Source organism: Durio zibethinus, chromosome 18 (assembly GCF_047325235.1).
Source record: "Durio zibethinus cultivar Kanyao isolate XHJ-2024 chromosome 18, ASM4732523v1, whole genome shotgun sequence".
Classification (NCBI taxonomy): domain Eukaryota; kingdom Viridiplantae; phylum Streptophyta; class Magnoliopsida; order Malvales; family Malvaceae; genus Durio; species Durio zibethinus.
This window is the reverse complement of record NC_143179.1, coordinates 23,091,474-23,105,395: the sequence shown is the minus strand read 5'-3', so window position 1 is coordinate 23,105,395 and position 13,922 is coordinate 23,091,474. Positions and strand designations below refer to the sequence as shown.

Below are 13,922 nucleotides of genomic sequence, written 5' to 3'. Positions count from 1 at the left end.
AATTGTTTCAGTGATCAGCTACATTGGGGAATGGGGATTCAAGTGGTAAATGAAAATACTTAATTTGGATATGGAAATGCGTCCTTTGTCTCATAGCAGAAAGCCATGGGGTCCGGAATGGTTCGGGAAATGGAATTATACCAATTAGCAGGAGCAGCAGATATTTAGGACCGTATGTTAGAAAATAAACACCAAAATAAGGGAAATGAAAACTTCATAATTAACTCTTCGAGGAAAATAATATATTAATGTAATAATTATTTTTTTAAAAAAATAATATTTTAATTGTCTCTTTATTAATGCTTATGCTTTATATAAGGGAAAACCAGTAAAAGGCTACTGTCCCACCATCGACTTCGAGCAAAGTCAAAGGTGCAGAGAAAAAAAGAACATATATACCTGCGTAGCACGGGATCAGTCAGATCGTAAATGGACTTGAAAAGGAGTTGAGGATACGTTCATGAGGAAGTCAAAATGCAACCTCGATTACAATTAAGAAGCCAAACAAAGAAAGCAAATTAGGATTCAGAAAGACCAAAAACCATAGGGACCGTGAAAATGATCGCTGACGGGGTCCAAGACGAAGAGAAATGGCTTGCTGCTGGCATCGCCGGTCTCCAACAGAACGCTTTCTACATGCATCGCGCTTTGGTATCTCTCTTCTCATTGCTTTGTTAAGCCTTGCTTGGTTGAAGGAAAAGTGAGAGATAATCAAGGAAAATCTTTACTTGTTTTGAAATTGTTACTTATTTGAACGTAGAAACCCTAATTTTGCACAGAGAGTGAAAATTTGGCTTACGATGTTTCATTATTTGTGATTTTATTAGGACTCAAACAACCTCAGAGATGCTTTGAAGTATTCTGCTCAGATGTTATCAGAGCTTCGAACCTCATTCAAATAGCGGTCGGATAGCGGTGTCGCGGCCGCTATTTCGCGGTCGCGCTACTATCCGCCACCGCTATTAGAGAAAAGACGGGGGAAAATTTGAATCCCGTTTGTAGCGGATAAATCGTCGTCGTGAATTACGGTATAACGGTGAATAACGGTCCGTTATTACTTGCTATTACCGCAATTCTTATTTTTATTCAAAAATTCAAAAAAAAAATTCATTTGATTTTGTTTAAAAATTTAAAATTAAAACAACAAGAAAAAAAATAAACATCAATTTACAAATTTAGAAAAAAAAACTCACAAAATTTAAACTTTCAAAAAAATTAATTTTCTCAAGTTCAACTTCAATCAAAATCAAGTATATGCAATTTAAAGTAAACAATTAATTCAACACTCAGATTATCTTTTTTTTTTTAATTTTCAAATTTGTCATAATTTTGTGTGTTTGGAATTAGATTAAGTTATGTTACATTGATAGAAGGAGTCAAGAGTTGCTGGGACTTAAAATAAGAGATAAGAGATGAGAGTGAAACTTGAGGTTTATAGAAGCAAGCAGATAACACACACCCAATAAAAAGAGAATTGAGAGATGGGGATGAGGATGAAGGTTTGGAGAAAAAAAATTATTGAATGCAAGGTGAAGGGATATAAAGTTGTGTGGGTCTGTGCAATTTAGTCAAGAGATAAGAAAAGTAGACTTGAGGTTATTATTGTTGAAAATCGACTATAACATGGAGGCTGTCAAGTTTGATTTATTGCAAGTTCATAAAAAACAATTCTTTTGACTCATAAATAATAATGCTTACTTAATTTATGAATACCTACTCACTTATTATTTGATTTATGCATAATATAGTTCGATAATAATTTGATGAGTACGATAATTAAATAATTAAATATATTATTCGTTATGATTATTTATTTTTCACATATTTATTTATTTCTTTTTATTTTTTAATTATCATATAAATAATTTTTTAAATATGAATATTTTACTATAAATATTTTTTCTTAAATAAATAAAACACATGATATGGTATAAATTACTTTAAAAATCATAAAATAAGAGGTTTTATGATTAATAATTAAAATTATTATATTTTATAGCAAGTTGAGCAAAATTTAAAAAAATTCACGATCGCAATAGCCGCAATGATCGCGAAGATTTTCATTATATCCGCAACCGTGACAAACGCGATGCGACTGAAAACGTGACCGTTACCGCAATTTAAATCTCTCAAGGCTTTCCCCTCACAAATACTACGAACTATGTTAGCTCTTCTCTCCTGATCTGATTTCCATTTTCTATTAAATTCATAAATTAATTCAACTGTGATTTTAATTTCGCTATGAGTTATGTCTTTTGACTTCGTGGTTGATGGTTCAGATATGCGAGCATTTGATGAATTGAGGAAGCTGGAGATGTTTTTTAAGGAGGAGACGAAGCGTGGTTGCTCTATTATCAATCTGTATGAGCTCGTGCAGCATGCTGGCAATATATTGCCCAGATTGTAAGCAGAAATTAGATTCAAACTGTTTCATGTGTGCTTTCTCACTTCAGCAAGTGTATCAATTGGCTGCAGGCTGTTACATTCTTGTGTAATTCATTTCAGTTAGTGTATGTAGTGGACATAAATCAGCTTTTCTGTGAGTTGATGTATGGAAATTAGTTTTATGTTAATTAGGGAAATTTTCATCAACCTAGATATATGTATTAGTAGCAAGTGCTCCATGTTTGGTTCATCTATGGGTTTGTGAAATGGTTCTTTTTGGCACTTATATTGGGGTCCAATTAGTAATAGAGGAAAAGCATATTGTCTATTCTTTTTGTAGTTTGGGAGTTGAGAGCATGTTCCCGTAGCATGGTTATTTTAATAACTTGCTTGAGCAATTTAGTCCCCAAAAAGAAGGTTACAATCAAAATGAAAATCTCTTGGGTTGACCTACCTTTTGAATTTGTATTTAATGTGACATGTCTTGTGATCTCTGTCAGGTATCTCCTCTGTACGGTAGGTTCTGTATATATCAAATCCAAGGAAGCTCCCTCTAAGGATGTTCTTAACGATCTTGTTGAAATGTGTCATGGCATTCAGCATCCCGTACGTGGGCTCTTTCTTAGGAGTTACCTGGCTCAAGTTAGCAGGGATAAATTGCCTGACATTGATTCTGAGTATGAAGGGTAAGAAATTAAGTGTTCCCCCCTATTTTTTGGTGAAAAATGATTTGGCTAGCTGATATTACATTTTCTTTCGAGTTTAGGTTTTCCCCAAATTTTTTTCTTTTAATCTACAATCATATCAAAATGACCAGAATTCAAATGTTATCCTCTATCATTCATGTTGGCATGCTACTCCCTTTCACTGGAATTGTGGTTACTGAATTGATTAACCGAATTATTGATCATGTCAATCCTGTTGTGATTTTGATTACCATCTGATCAAATTGGTTGGTTAGTAGATGAGTCAAATATTCTTCTTTTCAACCTTTTAAGCTGGTTGTCTGTTGAGATTGCCTGATTTGTAGTTGACTTTCTTGATTCCTTTAGGGATGCAGACACTGTTGTGGATGCTGTGGAATTTGTGCTCCAAAACTTCACAGAGATGAACAAGTTGTGGGTGCAGATGCAGCATCAGGTTGGTTGAATTGAAATATCCATGGACTGTTCCTGCTGTCATGTTTGGCATGCATGTATGACAATAATGCTTGCATGTCACGGAGGTAAAACTATATCATGAGGGCATGATTCTGATCATGCAGGTGTTATAGTGCTTGTCAATCATTCATACTCTTAGCTGATCCTGAGTTGGGGCTTGCTGTTGGGCTTTCTGGTCTGCAGGGACCTGCCCTAGAAAAGGAGAAACGGGAGAAAGAGAGGAGCGGGCTGCGTGATCTTGTAATATCTGTGACCCACAAGTGGTAAATTTTAGTGTGATAATGTTGTGTACCAGTTTGAAGTATGCTTACGAAAGGTTTTGCCTCTCCGCCTCTTGCTTGTTGATCTAGGTTGGGAAGAATCTTCATGTACTCAGTCAGATAGAGGGTATTGATCTTGATATGTACAAAGATACTGTTCTTCCCCGAGTCCTTGAACAGGTTGGTTTTTTGCACGCGCACAAATGCACTTAATCTAACTCCTATGTTCTGTCTTGGAGATTATGATATATAACTTTTACTTGCTAATCATCAAGCAATCTATTGTCTCAAATATCTTTACAGGTTGTCAATTGTAAAGATGAGCTAGCTCAATACTATTTAATGGATTGCATAATTCAAGTCTTTCCTGATGAATACCACTTGCAAGCACTTGATGTATTGTTGGGTGCTTTTCCACAACTTCAGGTGTGTCACGAATAGGTGTTTCTACTATTTGTCTTTAGAGTTCCTAGACCTTCCCCATTACTTGCAAAACCTTTATGTTTCTTGTTGGTTCTGATGCGTGGATCAACATGGTTCTATGTAATTCTCCATTTAATATTTATTATATGAAAATAGCAACTTAAGTACATCATATAATTTCTGAACTCTTTTCTGCTTTTCTATTTTCAGCCAACTGTAGACATTAAAACAGTGCTATCTCGATTCATGGAAAGGCTATCAAATTATGCTGCTTTAATTGCAGATGTGTTGCCCGAGTTCTTGCAAGTAGAAGCTTTTTCGAAGTTGAATAATGCCATAGGAAAGGTAAAATTTGGCTGTGTAGATAATTCCTCTTAGACTAATTTAGATGGATGGTCCATGGTCTTTTTAGAAATGACAGTTCGAATAATCAGTTGTTTTCCTATATTATGATGCAGGTGATCGAAGCACAGCCTGATATGCCAAACCTTGGGGTGATAACTTTATATTCACCTCTTCTTGCATTTACTCTCCATGTACATCCTGACCGCCTTGATTATGCAGATCAAGTGTTGGTATGCTTCCTTCTTAAACTGCATTATGCATAATCAAGTTAAGTTTCGTGATTTTATTGCAAATAAACCAAGATCTATTCATATCTTAAATCATTTTGGTTTGATCTCATCCCAAATATTAAATTATTAAGGTCTGCCCATGCCATTGGTTTTTCGTATGGTGACATTTTCAATCTTGATTTGTGATAGAGGAAGCTATTTAATCATCTGTTTTCAAAAAAGTTGCAAATCAACTTAGATGTAACTTGACCTCGTTATTGTTCAGGGAGCATGTGTTAGAAAACTCTCTGGCAAAGGGAAGCTTGAAGACAACAAAGCAACGAAACAGATTGCTGCACTTCTAAGTGCTCCACTTGAGAAATATAATGACATTGTTACAGTGTTGAAGCTTTCTAATTATTCTCGTGTCATGGAATATCTTGACAGTGAAACAAATAAAGTCATGGCAACTGTGATAATTCAAAGCATTATGAAGAACAAAACTAGTATCTCTACTACTGCCAGGGTATGTTTATAGTTACATTGTTTACCCTTTCTTTCTAGCTTGCTTTTTAGTTGAACTAGTTTCTTGATCTTATTATTTTTTATGACAGGTTGAGGCATTGTTTGAACTGATAAAAGGTCTTATTCAGGATCTGGATGGGACTCTTGATGATGAGGTTAGTATGATTCATCCATCTTCATATTTATAGTTTTAAATGGTTATTATTTAGCATCTTCACCAATATGCGTGCTGATTGTTTAATCCCTGCAACTAGATTAATATTTTCCTCTTAGTTTCTAGCATGCTTTGGAATGACCCTTTACAAATGGTGGTATTCCTCATTAATTGCTTGTTTGCTCACACATTTAGATTGATGATGATGATTTGAAGGAGGAGCAGAATTCTGTTGCACGCCTTATCCAGATGTTATATAATGATGATCCAGAAGAAATGTTTAAGGTACTTGATTGGGTGAAAGCATTTTTGTTGTCATAGTTATATGGATTTAGCGAGATTTGATCATCATAGAGTTCAAGTGCATATGCTGGGATTTCCTTGTGAATATTTAGAAAGTCGTCTTCTTTTCTTTGATGGCTAATTTTACCTTGATAATTACATAGAGCTTATCCTGAAAGTTTATAATTAGCATATATTTTCTTCTGAAGTATTTGGCATTCTATGTGATAATTTGCAGATAATATGCACTATGAGGAAGCATATCTTGGCTGGAGGACCAAAACGTCTACCCTTCACTGTCCCTCCCCTTGTTTTTTCCTCGCTTAAGGTTTGTTTCTATCTACTATCTAGTGTGTTTGACTAGAGTATGCTATGACCATACAAGTGATGACTAAATAAATATTCTTCTTGATATCTAAGCAGATATGGGCATGTAAATCATGTAGCTTTTATGATGTTTCATTGATGCCTTTAGAAACACTTAACAATTTGTCTCATGAAAAAGGGTAAACCTTGTACATACAATAAAAATCCAGATATTAAAAACTGTTAAATGGAAATTCTATCTTAACTATTTTGAAATTTCAAATGTACTTCAAAATTTTTTTAATCTTTAAATCCTGAAATGTTACAATAGAAAGCTATTACACCTGTGCCTTTTTTTTAATGCTTAATTTGTTAGTTGGTTCGGCAACTACAAGGCCAAGAGGAAAATCCTTTGGGTGAGGAGGAATCAATTACGCCAAAGAAAATATTCCAGCTTTTGAATCAGGTCAGTTGAACTGTGGTCAGTCAATACTGCCAGCTTGGGTGTTGGCTATAGTATATGGCCTATATGATTGGTGTTGAAGAATGAATAGATATGATTTCTGATCATGGTGCATTTGGATTTCAGTTTATGAAATGTGTCAGACAAAAATGTATATTTGAAGGGTCCTCATGTCTTATCTTCTTTCAAGTTTTACCCTGCCCATCTTTTAGCATATTGTATAATGTTTGTAGCTTCTGGTTTCAGACTGTTGAAACTCTCTCTAATATTCTGGCCCCTGAGTTGGCACTACAGTTATTTTTGCAGTGTGCTGAGGTACATGGTGGTTAGACCTGATATATATTTAGATCACAAATTAGATAATCAATTTTTTATAATGTTCTTTATGATGGATTTGTTTATTGACCAGGCTGCAAATGACTGTGATTTAGAACCTGTGGCATATGAATTTTTCACGCAAGCATACATTTTATATGAAGAAGAAATTTCAGTAAGCTGGTCACAATCTGAGTATTAAAATGCCTTGTTATGGAGTATCTTAAATTTACATGACTATAAAACATGGGAATTGCTACTTAGTGCTGCTTTTGGCTAATGGTTGCTCTTATAGGAATCAAGGGCACAGGTGACTGCAATACATTTGATAATTGGAACTCTTCAAAGGATGCATGTCTTTGGTGTTGAAAATAGGGATACTTTAACACACAAGGCTACAGGGGTGATCTTTCTATTGTTTCATTTGTTTATAAAGGAGCTTACATCTTTCAACTATAAACTTGATTTGAAGCCTTATGTTTGAGCAGTATTCTGCAATACTTTTGAAGAAGCCTGATCAGTGCAGAGCTGTTTATGCATGCTCACATCTCTTCTGGGTTGATGATCAGGACAACGTGAAAGATGGAGAGAGGTGGGTTGACCTTTGTGTCTATAATTTCATGCTTGCATGCTGTTACGTGCATGTGCATCCCGCAGGGTGTTTGCAAGGAAGGATGTGTTAAGACTGGTAGATCCATTCTTTACATGCTTCTCAATTCTTCTCTGACTTCGAAATTGTACAATGGATCTTAAACATTTGATCATGCCCTGATTTGTATTGTGCTCACCTAGCCCACGTTTCCCTTGGTAAGGTGGATGGGTTAAATGAGTTTGCTGAAGTTGGAAGAAGTAACCACTGGAAGGTTTAACGAGTTAGCCTTTCTGCCTCCACTTATCAAATCTCCCTCCCCAAAAAAAGAGCTTTGGAGTTGGATTGGGGATTGAATAATAGCTACACATTCTTGTTGGTTCTTTTTGATTCTTTCTTTCCTTTTAACTAGGGTCTTGCTTTGCCTCAAGCGGGCGCTGAGAATTGCAAATGCTGCTCAACGAGTGTCCAATGCAGCACGAGGTAGCACTGGATCATTTACACTCTTTGTTGAGATACTGAACAAGTATATTCCTGCAAACCCTCATTGTGATGAACTAGTATTTATTCAAATATTATCCTAAGCATTTATGATGTGAACTCCAACCTCACTGTATTGGTAGGTACCTTTATTTCTTTGAGAAGGGGAACCGGCAGATCACTGTTGCTGCAATCCAGAGCCTGATTGAATTGATTACAACTGAGATGCAAAGTGACTCTAGCACACTTGATCCAGCAGCGGATGCTTACTTTGCTAGCACACTCAGATATATAGAATTTCAGAAACAGAAAGGTGGTGCAGTAGGTGGAAAATATGAGCCTATCAAGGTGTGACTGCGTGATATGACTTGAGGTTGTGCCAGAGCTCAGGATGGAGTTTGTTTTTTTTATGGACTACTGTGTCCGCTAAAGAAATCGGATTTGTACTGTACGCCCCATCGTTCCTGGTCGTTAACATAGCAATTTCTTAATGTGTAAACTTTTTAATGCGAGTGCTGTTAACTGTTTAGGTATTATAAAAGTTACTTTTAAGCACAGTCCATAATATATTACTCTCCACAAGGACGAATTCGATGAATTTTCATCATTCAAATGTTCACTTTTGAATCGGTTGGTAAGCTTAGGTTATTATGTAACGTACTTGATTCCTCAACTCAACCTTGGTTAATAATGGACATTTGTCGACGCTGCTTGGGGACGCCCTACTTTCTGTCTATTATTGCAATGTATGATTCCCCCTTTTTACCCTTAATACTATATATTATCATGCTTTGCTTTTACGCAATCACTAAAGTTTAGTTTCAGAACAGCGGAAAGCCGTAGCTTTCTCCATTCACGAGTCACGACCCTCAACCCGTTACTTTTTCCGTTTCTCTTTCAAGTTCTTTCTTGTTTGGTTCAATGGTTTCCATTTCTTAAGAAAACAACATCCACATAGAAAAACCACTTTGCATTCAAGATCAATATTGCTAAGCCAATGCCAAAACGAGACCGATGGTCTACCAGAAAGATGTTTATTCATTTATTTAGATATAGACTCGAGTTCTGGAGGATCTGTTCAGAGATGTTTGGCAATTGACTACAATAAACAAGCTGTTCTAGGAGAGTGGCAATGCCCAGTGCCAACAAAATTGCACGGCTCAGCCCATTGCATACTTCTGAGTCCAGCTACGGGCCATCGTCTCGTACTTGGCTTTGTCAGTCTTGTATACGTGAGCAATCTCAGGAACTAGTGGATCATCAGGATTTGGGTCCGTAAGAAGGGAGCATATCGAAAGCAAAACCTGCATTTTTAACAAATTTAATCGTTATTATTATTATTATTATTATTATTATTACTACAAACAACCCATGTATATATATATCCTTTGGGTTTGTGATGCTTAAATGTAGATCTCAATTGAAATTATCACCTTCGATATGGTGAGTGCGGGACTCCACTGCTCCTTAAGAATATCTAGACAGATATTCCCATTACTGTTTATGTTTGGATGGAAGACTTTGGTCCTAAACGCAACCTGGCATGTTTTTATTCATCATCAAGGCATATTAAGAAATCAGAAATCCCGCATCATTTTTTCTTAGAAGAAAGTGGGTTTTAGTAGGAACTGATGCTGAGAGTTAATTTTACCTTTGGAGGCTTGAAAGGGTAGTCTGGAGGGAAATGAATGGCAACAAGGAAAACCCCACCGCAGTAGGGGCTGTCACTCGGGCCGATTATTGTTGCTTGCCAGTGGAACATATCTTCTGCCACAGGACCTACAAATTCACCACGTAAATATAAAATTTTAGAAAGTGTTGGAACAAGTTACACTCTATACTTTGGTTTCTATTGTTGCTGCTTCATTGTTACATGTACCTGCACTGCATGAAGTTGGAGGGTCTTTCTGCAATTCCCTGAGCTCCTTTAGAATCCTCTTTGATGCCATACGGGTGGATGTCTGATCAGAAGAAAAGCTTCAAGACAATTGAGGTTATGTCTTTTTAAGGCTGTTATCTCTGGATATCCCTACGAGAGCTGTACTACATTCCTTTATATAGCGAGAGGGGATGAGCTGAGTATAAATTCCAAGAAAAAGTTGTGAACTGAGAATCGTCCACTTTGCCCCATGTTTTGTTCTTGTCGTTTTCATATAAAGTAACCACAAAATGTAACTTCCAATCTCTGTAGATATATTAATCAAATGAATGGTTAGAACATCGAGTCAATTGTTTTGATGCTTTGAAATTTGAACCCGTTGAAGTCTTTATCGTCACTATAAAATATAAATTGAGAAGAAATAGAGAAGGTTGATAATTGACATCAAATTTTAAAATGCAAAGGCATGATCAGTACCATAAAGTCCTTTATACATCAATAGATTCCTTCCACATGCAACTTGAAATTGCCTTCCACGAAACAAAAAGGGTGAGGCATGGGATAAAACAGAGGGACTTTGATGAGCCATATTATTACGCCATAACATCAAAGACAGCTTGCATGAAATTCCGAGAGGAGAAATGAAACACACAAGGGCGGCATCTCTTTATTGGTTAGACTGATGACTCTAAAAGCCCTTTTTCCTGCTTTAACGAACTTTTAATCTACTTTTGAGACAACCAATTTTGACCATATCTGGTCCTGGTGCTTATAATGTGAGCGAACAAAGAGTGACGGTTATAAATAGCATAAAAAGATCATAGATATGGAAGAAAGGACCCACAGATCCATCACAAACAGACAAGTTGCCAAAAAACTAAGCACAGAAGAAAGAAACCACAAACATTCCAAGCCTTTTAAAACAATACAAAGCAATTAATTTAAGATTGTCCTTGCAATTTCTTAATACATCAACATATCAAAAACAAAGTCGAGAGAAGGGGGCTGGCATCCATGAACTTTGCTTCAACAGTTAGAGATCACAAGAGTTTCAATAAAGCAATACCACCAAGGCACCAGATGATTCAACGAGATACCGAGTTGTCAGTTGAGAGAGACTATATTCTAGGGCTTCTAAATTCTAACATCTTCAAGAGCAAGAAGAAGATAAAGGGAAATAGTGGGGTGAAGGGACCATTGATAGGACATAAGGCCATAATCTTTCTATAGTCACAATATGGAGCAGCCCTTCAGTGTTTTGCTCTTCGTTTTCTTCTGCTTGGACAGTTGAAGGGCGACTCTGATGGCTGCATCAAAAACTGCCTTCACGTTCTGCAGCAAAGTCAACAAATCCCTTAAACATAAAGCATATTCCATAATATAAAATATATGAACACATTTAAATATATATATATACACCTGCTGGGTCTTTGAACTGCACTCAATATAAGCAGGTGAATCAATCTGCGTCCTCAGCTCCTCTCCCTGAAATATTCGGAGAGACAAGAAGGGAAGGGTAAGGGTTAGATAATTGCAAATAGTAGAAGTACATGCAACAGGTAAACGAGAAATAACTGATTAACATTTCAGGAAAAGTATGAACTAATACAAAATTCTTTACCTGAGCTGGAGAAATAGGCACAGCTCCAGGATGATCAATAAAGAACTGCTCATCGTCCCGAAGATCTGGCTCATTTGGAAACACAAAAACAATGAACACTAGAATGCGCAGATAAACACATTCTCACAATTACTCCAGCTAAGTCATCTATGATTCACTAAAAATTTGCAGCATAAAGCCAGAAGCAAAACTATCAAGAATCAGTATAATAACATTAATGTTTTAACTCACCAATCTTAGTTCCAACAAGAACTATTGGAACACCAGGGGCATAATGTTTTAACTCAGGAATCCACTAGAAACAAACCAGGAAAATAGTTATCAGCAAACAATAAAATAGAAGTCAGTGGGCAAAGCACTTCTCTTTGTTTGAGATTTAATTAAACTGCACCAAACCTTTTTGGAGACATTTTCATAACTGGCCTTGCTAATGAGGGAAAATGCCAATATGAACACATCTGCCCCTCGATAACTCAAAGGTCTTAATCTGTTATAATCCTCTTGTCCTGTTGCCCAAAATTACAAACTTAGACCAGCCAAAGGAAACAGAAATCTCTACCAAAACAATGCTTCTAACAATGAGATTTAAAAAAAAAAGAAAGGTTCAATGTGCAAAGAACCTGCAGTATCCCACAACCCCAGGTTAACAGTACCCCCATTGACAACAACATTTGTGCTGAAATTGTCAAAAACAGTTGGCACATAATCCTGTTTTTCACAGCAACGAAAAATGTAAGACAAAGGGTAAAGTCATTCTTAGCTTTGGCCTCCAACTGTCAAAACTCCTAAAATCTGTCACAAAAGAGCCTGAAACCCTATTAAAAATTTGTAATCAAGAGTAAAGGGAGAGAATTTTCATATTTGCTATGAAATCAGATATTATCAGAAATCCCTTTTCCTTCCGATTGTTGTATCAAAGATCCATTTGTGGTAATCCATAAAGCCATAAAATTTAATATGATTTTCCCCAATCGAATTCACAAATAAAATCAGCTCAACAAACATTTCCAACAAAAAAATTGCATGCAAAAAATCAATCTTTGATGAGTGAATCCCCATTCAATCCCAAATCAGATAGCAAAACAACACCTTTCAAAATTAAACGAAAAAAAAAAGCCTAATTTCTTTTCACCAATTCATAAAATTTACTTGTATTAAAAACCAAAACGCTAATTTTTCCTAACAGAACAAATACAATTCAACCCTAAACATTAAATTACCAAAAAAAAATCTAAAAAAAGGAAATAAAGGGAAATTACAGTAGGAAAAGTGTTGCTGGTGTAAGAAATCAGCAAACAAGTTTTACCAACGGCACCATCACCAACAGTCACGCACTTTATAAACCTTAAAGCGGTCATTTTCTTTTTCTTTTTTTTTTTGTCACTTAAAATAAAAGAGATAAATAAACGATTAGCCTCAGATCTTTAACACCTGAGGACAAAACTCCAAATCATTAAAAAAAAACCCTCAAAATTATTCCTTTTATTCTTTAATCAGCCATCTGTATCGCATATTTCCATCAATTAATCATAAAATTAAAAATGGAGAAAGAAACCCTAGGTGAAATTAAACAAAAGAGGAAATTAGAGAATGAGCTAACCCTGGGAAAATGAAAAGGGAAAATTATTTTCTCCTTTTTTGCTCTCGATTTTTTGGACCGGGAAATTATGCCGTTGAAGCGTTCGTTGAGCCAACCAATCTTCAACTAAGTCCTTTCCCCTGAACTTTGTTTTAACGTTTTTAATCGGCGGACCCGGGATGTTCGGCTCGATTCGATGGGTCGGAGCTTGACTCGGATTTCGAGCAAAAGATTTTCTTTTTAATAAATCTGGATTTCACACACACGTGTACATATATATATATATATATATATATATATTTCCTTATCGATGAAATTCCTATAATGATTAAAAAATAGACTGCGGCACGACATACCTCTTTTTTTGTCTTTTTGTTTTGACCTAAGTGGCACAACATTGGTCAGGAAACTACCATGTTTCACGGTGCACAAGATTTTTGGCCCACAATCTACAATCACTTCAAGGAAGCAGGGCTCGATCTGAGTAGGATTATAGCTGAGTTGAATTTGATGTAATAAAAAATTTAAATTTATATTCAATTTAAAATTTAATTTGATTTTGATTGAATTTTAAATTTTAAATTTGAGTTTAAATTAAAATAAAAATTAAATTATTTAAGTTCATTTGATTAAATTTATTTATTAAATAAAAAATATATTCGATTATTTATATTGAAACTTAAATTTGAAATCATATATATATTATATATAAAAATAAAATAATAATTTATAATTAAAATAATAAAAATATAAAAATTTAATTGTATTTGTGAGTTATTCAAATTGAACATTAAAAAACTCAAATTTAATTTATTCGATAAATTAAATCATTCATATTTGATTCGATGATAATTAAATTGAATTCAAATTTTATCTAAATAAAATCCGAATAACTTGCTAACATTGATTTATCATATACATCTCTAATATAGGGACAAAGATTTCCA

General features: G+C 35.2%; 3 protein-coding genes across 11 annotated transcripts; 1 reads left to right on the top strand and 2 right to left on the bottom strand.

The window, feature by feature from the left end:
- Window positions 1-87: 87 nt before the first annotated feature.
- On the top strand, window positions 88-8,621 carry LOC111300119 (vacuolar protein sorting-associated protein 35A-like). Of its 9 annotated transcripts, XM_089748031.1 has the most exons (22): window positions 88-651; window positions 828-1,046; window positions 2,000-2,163; window positions 2,280-2,403; window positions 2,886-3,071; window positions 3,438-3,525; window positions 3,729-3,785; window positions 3,896-3,985; window positions 4,109-4,231; window positions 4,439-4,573; window positions 4,687-4,803; window positions 5,069-5,308; window positions 5,397-5,462; window positions 5,657-5,746; window positions 5,982-6,071; window positions 6,426-6,515; window positions 6,759-6,827; window positions 6,922-7,002; window positions 7,123-7,230; window positions 7,316-7,419; window positions 7,829-7,942; window positions 8,040-8,621. In XM_089748031.1, the coding sequence occupies exons 4-22, from the start codon at window positions 2,282-2,284 to the stop codon at window positions 8,248-8,250; spliced, it is 2,181 nt and encodes a 726-aa protein (XP_089604157.1). In that variant the 5' UTR covers window positions 88-651; window positions 828-1,046; window positions 2,000-2,163; window positions 2,280-2,281; the 3' UTR covers window positions 8,251-8,621. The 9 variants fall into 9 exon arrangements, with proteins under 9 accessions (XP_089604157.1, XP_089604163.1, XP_089604160.1 ...); XM_089748037.1 differs by lacking the exons at window positions 828-1,046; window positions 2,000-2,163 and having other exon boundaries at window positions 2,886-2,901; window positions 2,986-3,071; XM_089748034.1 differs by lacking the exon at window positions 2,000-2,163 and having other exon boundaries at window positions 828-1,028.
- Window positions 8,622-8,851: 230 nt separating this feature from the next.
- On the bottom strand, window positions 8,852-10,523 carry LOC111300117 (ubiquitin-conjugating enzyme E2-17 kDa-like). The gene is made up of 5 exons (XM_022895752.2): window positions 10,253-10,523; window positions 9,776-10,081; window positions 9,548-9,675; window positions 9,330-9,434; window positions 8,852-9,200 (listed from the first exon to the last, which is right to left on the bottom strand). Exons 2-5 carry the CDS (start codon window positions 9,843-9,845, stop codon window positions 9,057-9,059), a joined length of 447 nt encoding a protein of 148 aa, XP_022751487.1. The 5' UTR covers window positions 9,846-10,081; window positions 10,253-10,523; the 3' UTR covers window positions 8,852-9,056.
- Window positions 10,524-10,653: 130 nt separating this feature from the next.
- LOC111300116 (rac-like GTP-binding protein ARAC11) lies at window positions 10,654-12,983 on the bottom strand. Its single transcript, XM_022895751.2, has 7 exons — window positions 12,656-12,983; window positions 12,017-12,104; window positions 11,793-11,902; window positions 11,628-11,691; window positions 11,397-11,461; window positions 11,195-11,260; window positions 10,654-11,107 (listed from the first exon to the last, which is right to left on the bottom strand). The coding sequence occupies exons 1-7, from the start codon at window positions 12,752-12,754 to the stop codon at window positions 11,006-11,008; spliced, it is 594 nt and encodes a 197-aa protein (XP_022751486.1). The 5' UTR covers window positions 12,755-12,983; the 3' UTR covers window positions 10,654-11,005.
- Window positions 12,984-13,922: the final 939 nt, after the last annotated feature.

Bases quoted from the DNA above. Each gene is read 5' to 3' on its own strand.
- LOC111300119 (XM_089748030.1), top strand. From the start codon at position 591: ATGGCTTGCTGCTGGCATCGCCGGTCTCCAACAGAACGCTTTCTACAT. The intron at 3,986-4,108 runs GTTGGTTTTTTG...ATATCTTTACAG, and splicing joins TTCCCCGAGTCCTTGAACAG to GTTGTCAATTGTAAAGATGA. The intron at 5,309-5,396 runs GTATGTTTATAG...TTTTTATGACAG, and splicing joins GTATCTCTACTACTGCCAGG to GTTGAGGCATTGTTTGAACT.
- LOC111300117 (XM_022895752.2), bottom strand. From the start codon at position 9,845: ATGGCATCAAAGAGGATTCTAAAGGAGCTCAGGGAATTGCAGAAAGAC. The intron at 9,676-9,775 runs GTACATGTAACA...GTGAATTTGTAG, and splicing joins TCCAACTTCATGCAGTGCAG to GTCCTGTGGCAGAAGATATG. The intron at 9,435-9,547 runs GTAAAATTAACT...AAAACATGCCAG, and splicing joins ACCCTTTCAAGCCTCCAAAG to GTTGCGTTTAGGACCAAAGT.
- LOC111300116 (XM_022895751.2), bottom strand. From the start codon at position 12,754: ATGACCGCTTTAAGGTTTATAAAGTGCGTGACTGTTGGTGATGGTGCC. The intron at 11,903-12,016 runs GTTCTTTGCACA...TTTGGGCAACAG, and splicing joins GGGGTTGTGGGATACTGCAG to GACAAGAGGATTATAACAGA. The intron at 11,261-11,396 runs GTAAAGAATTTT...CGAATATTTCAG, and splicing joins TGCCTATTTCTCCAGCTCAG to GGAGAGGAGCTGAGGACGCA.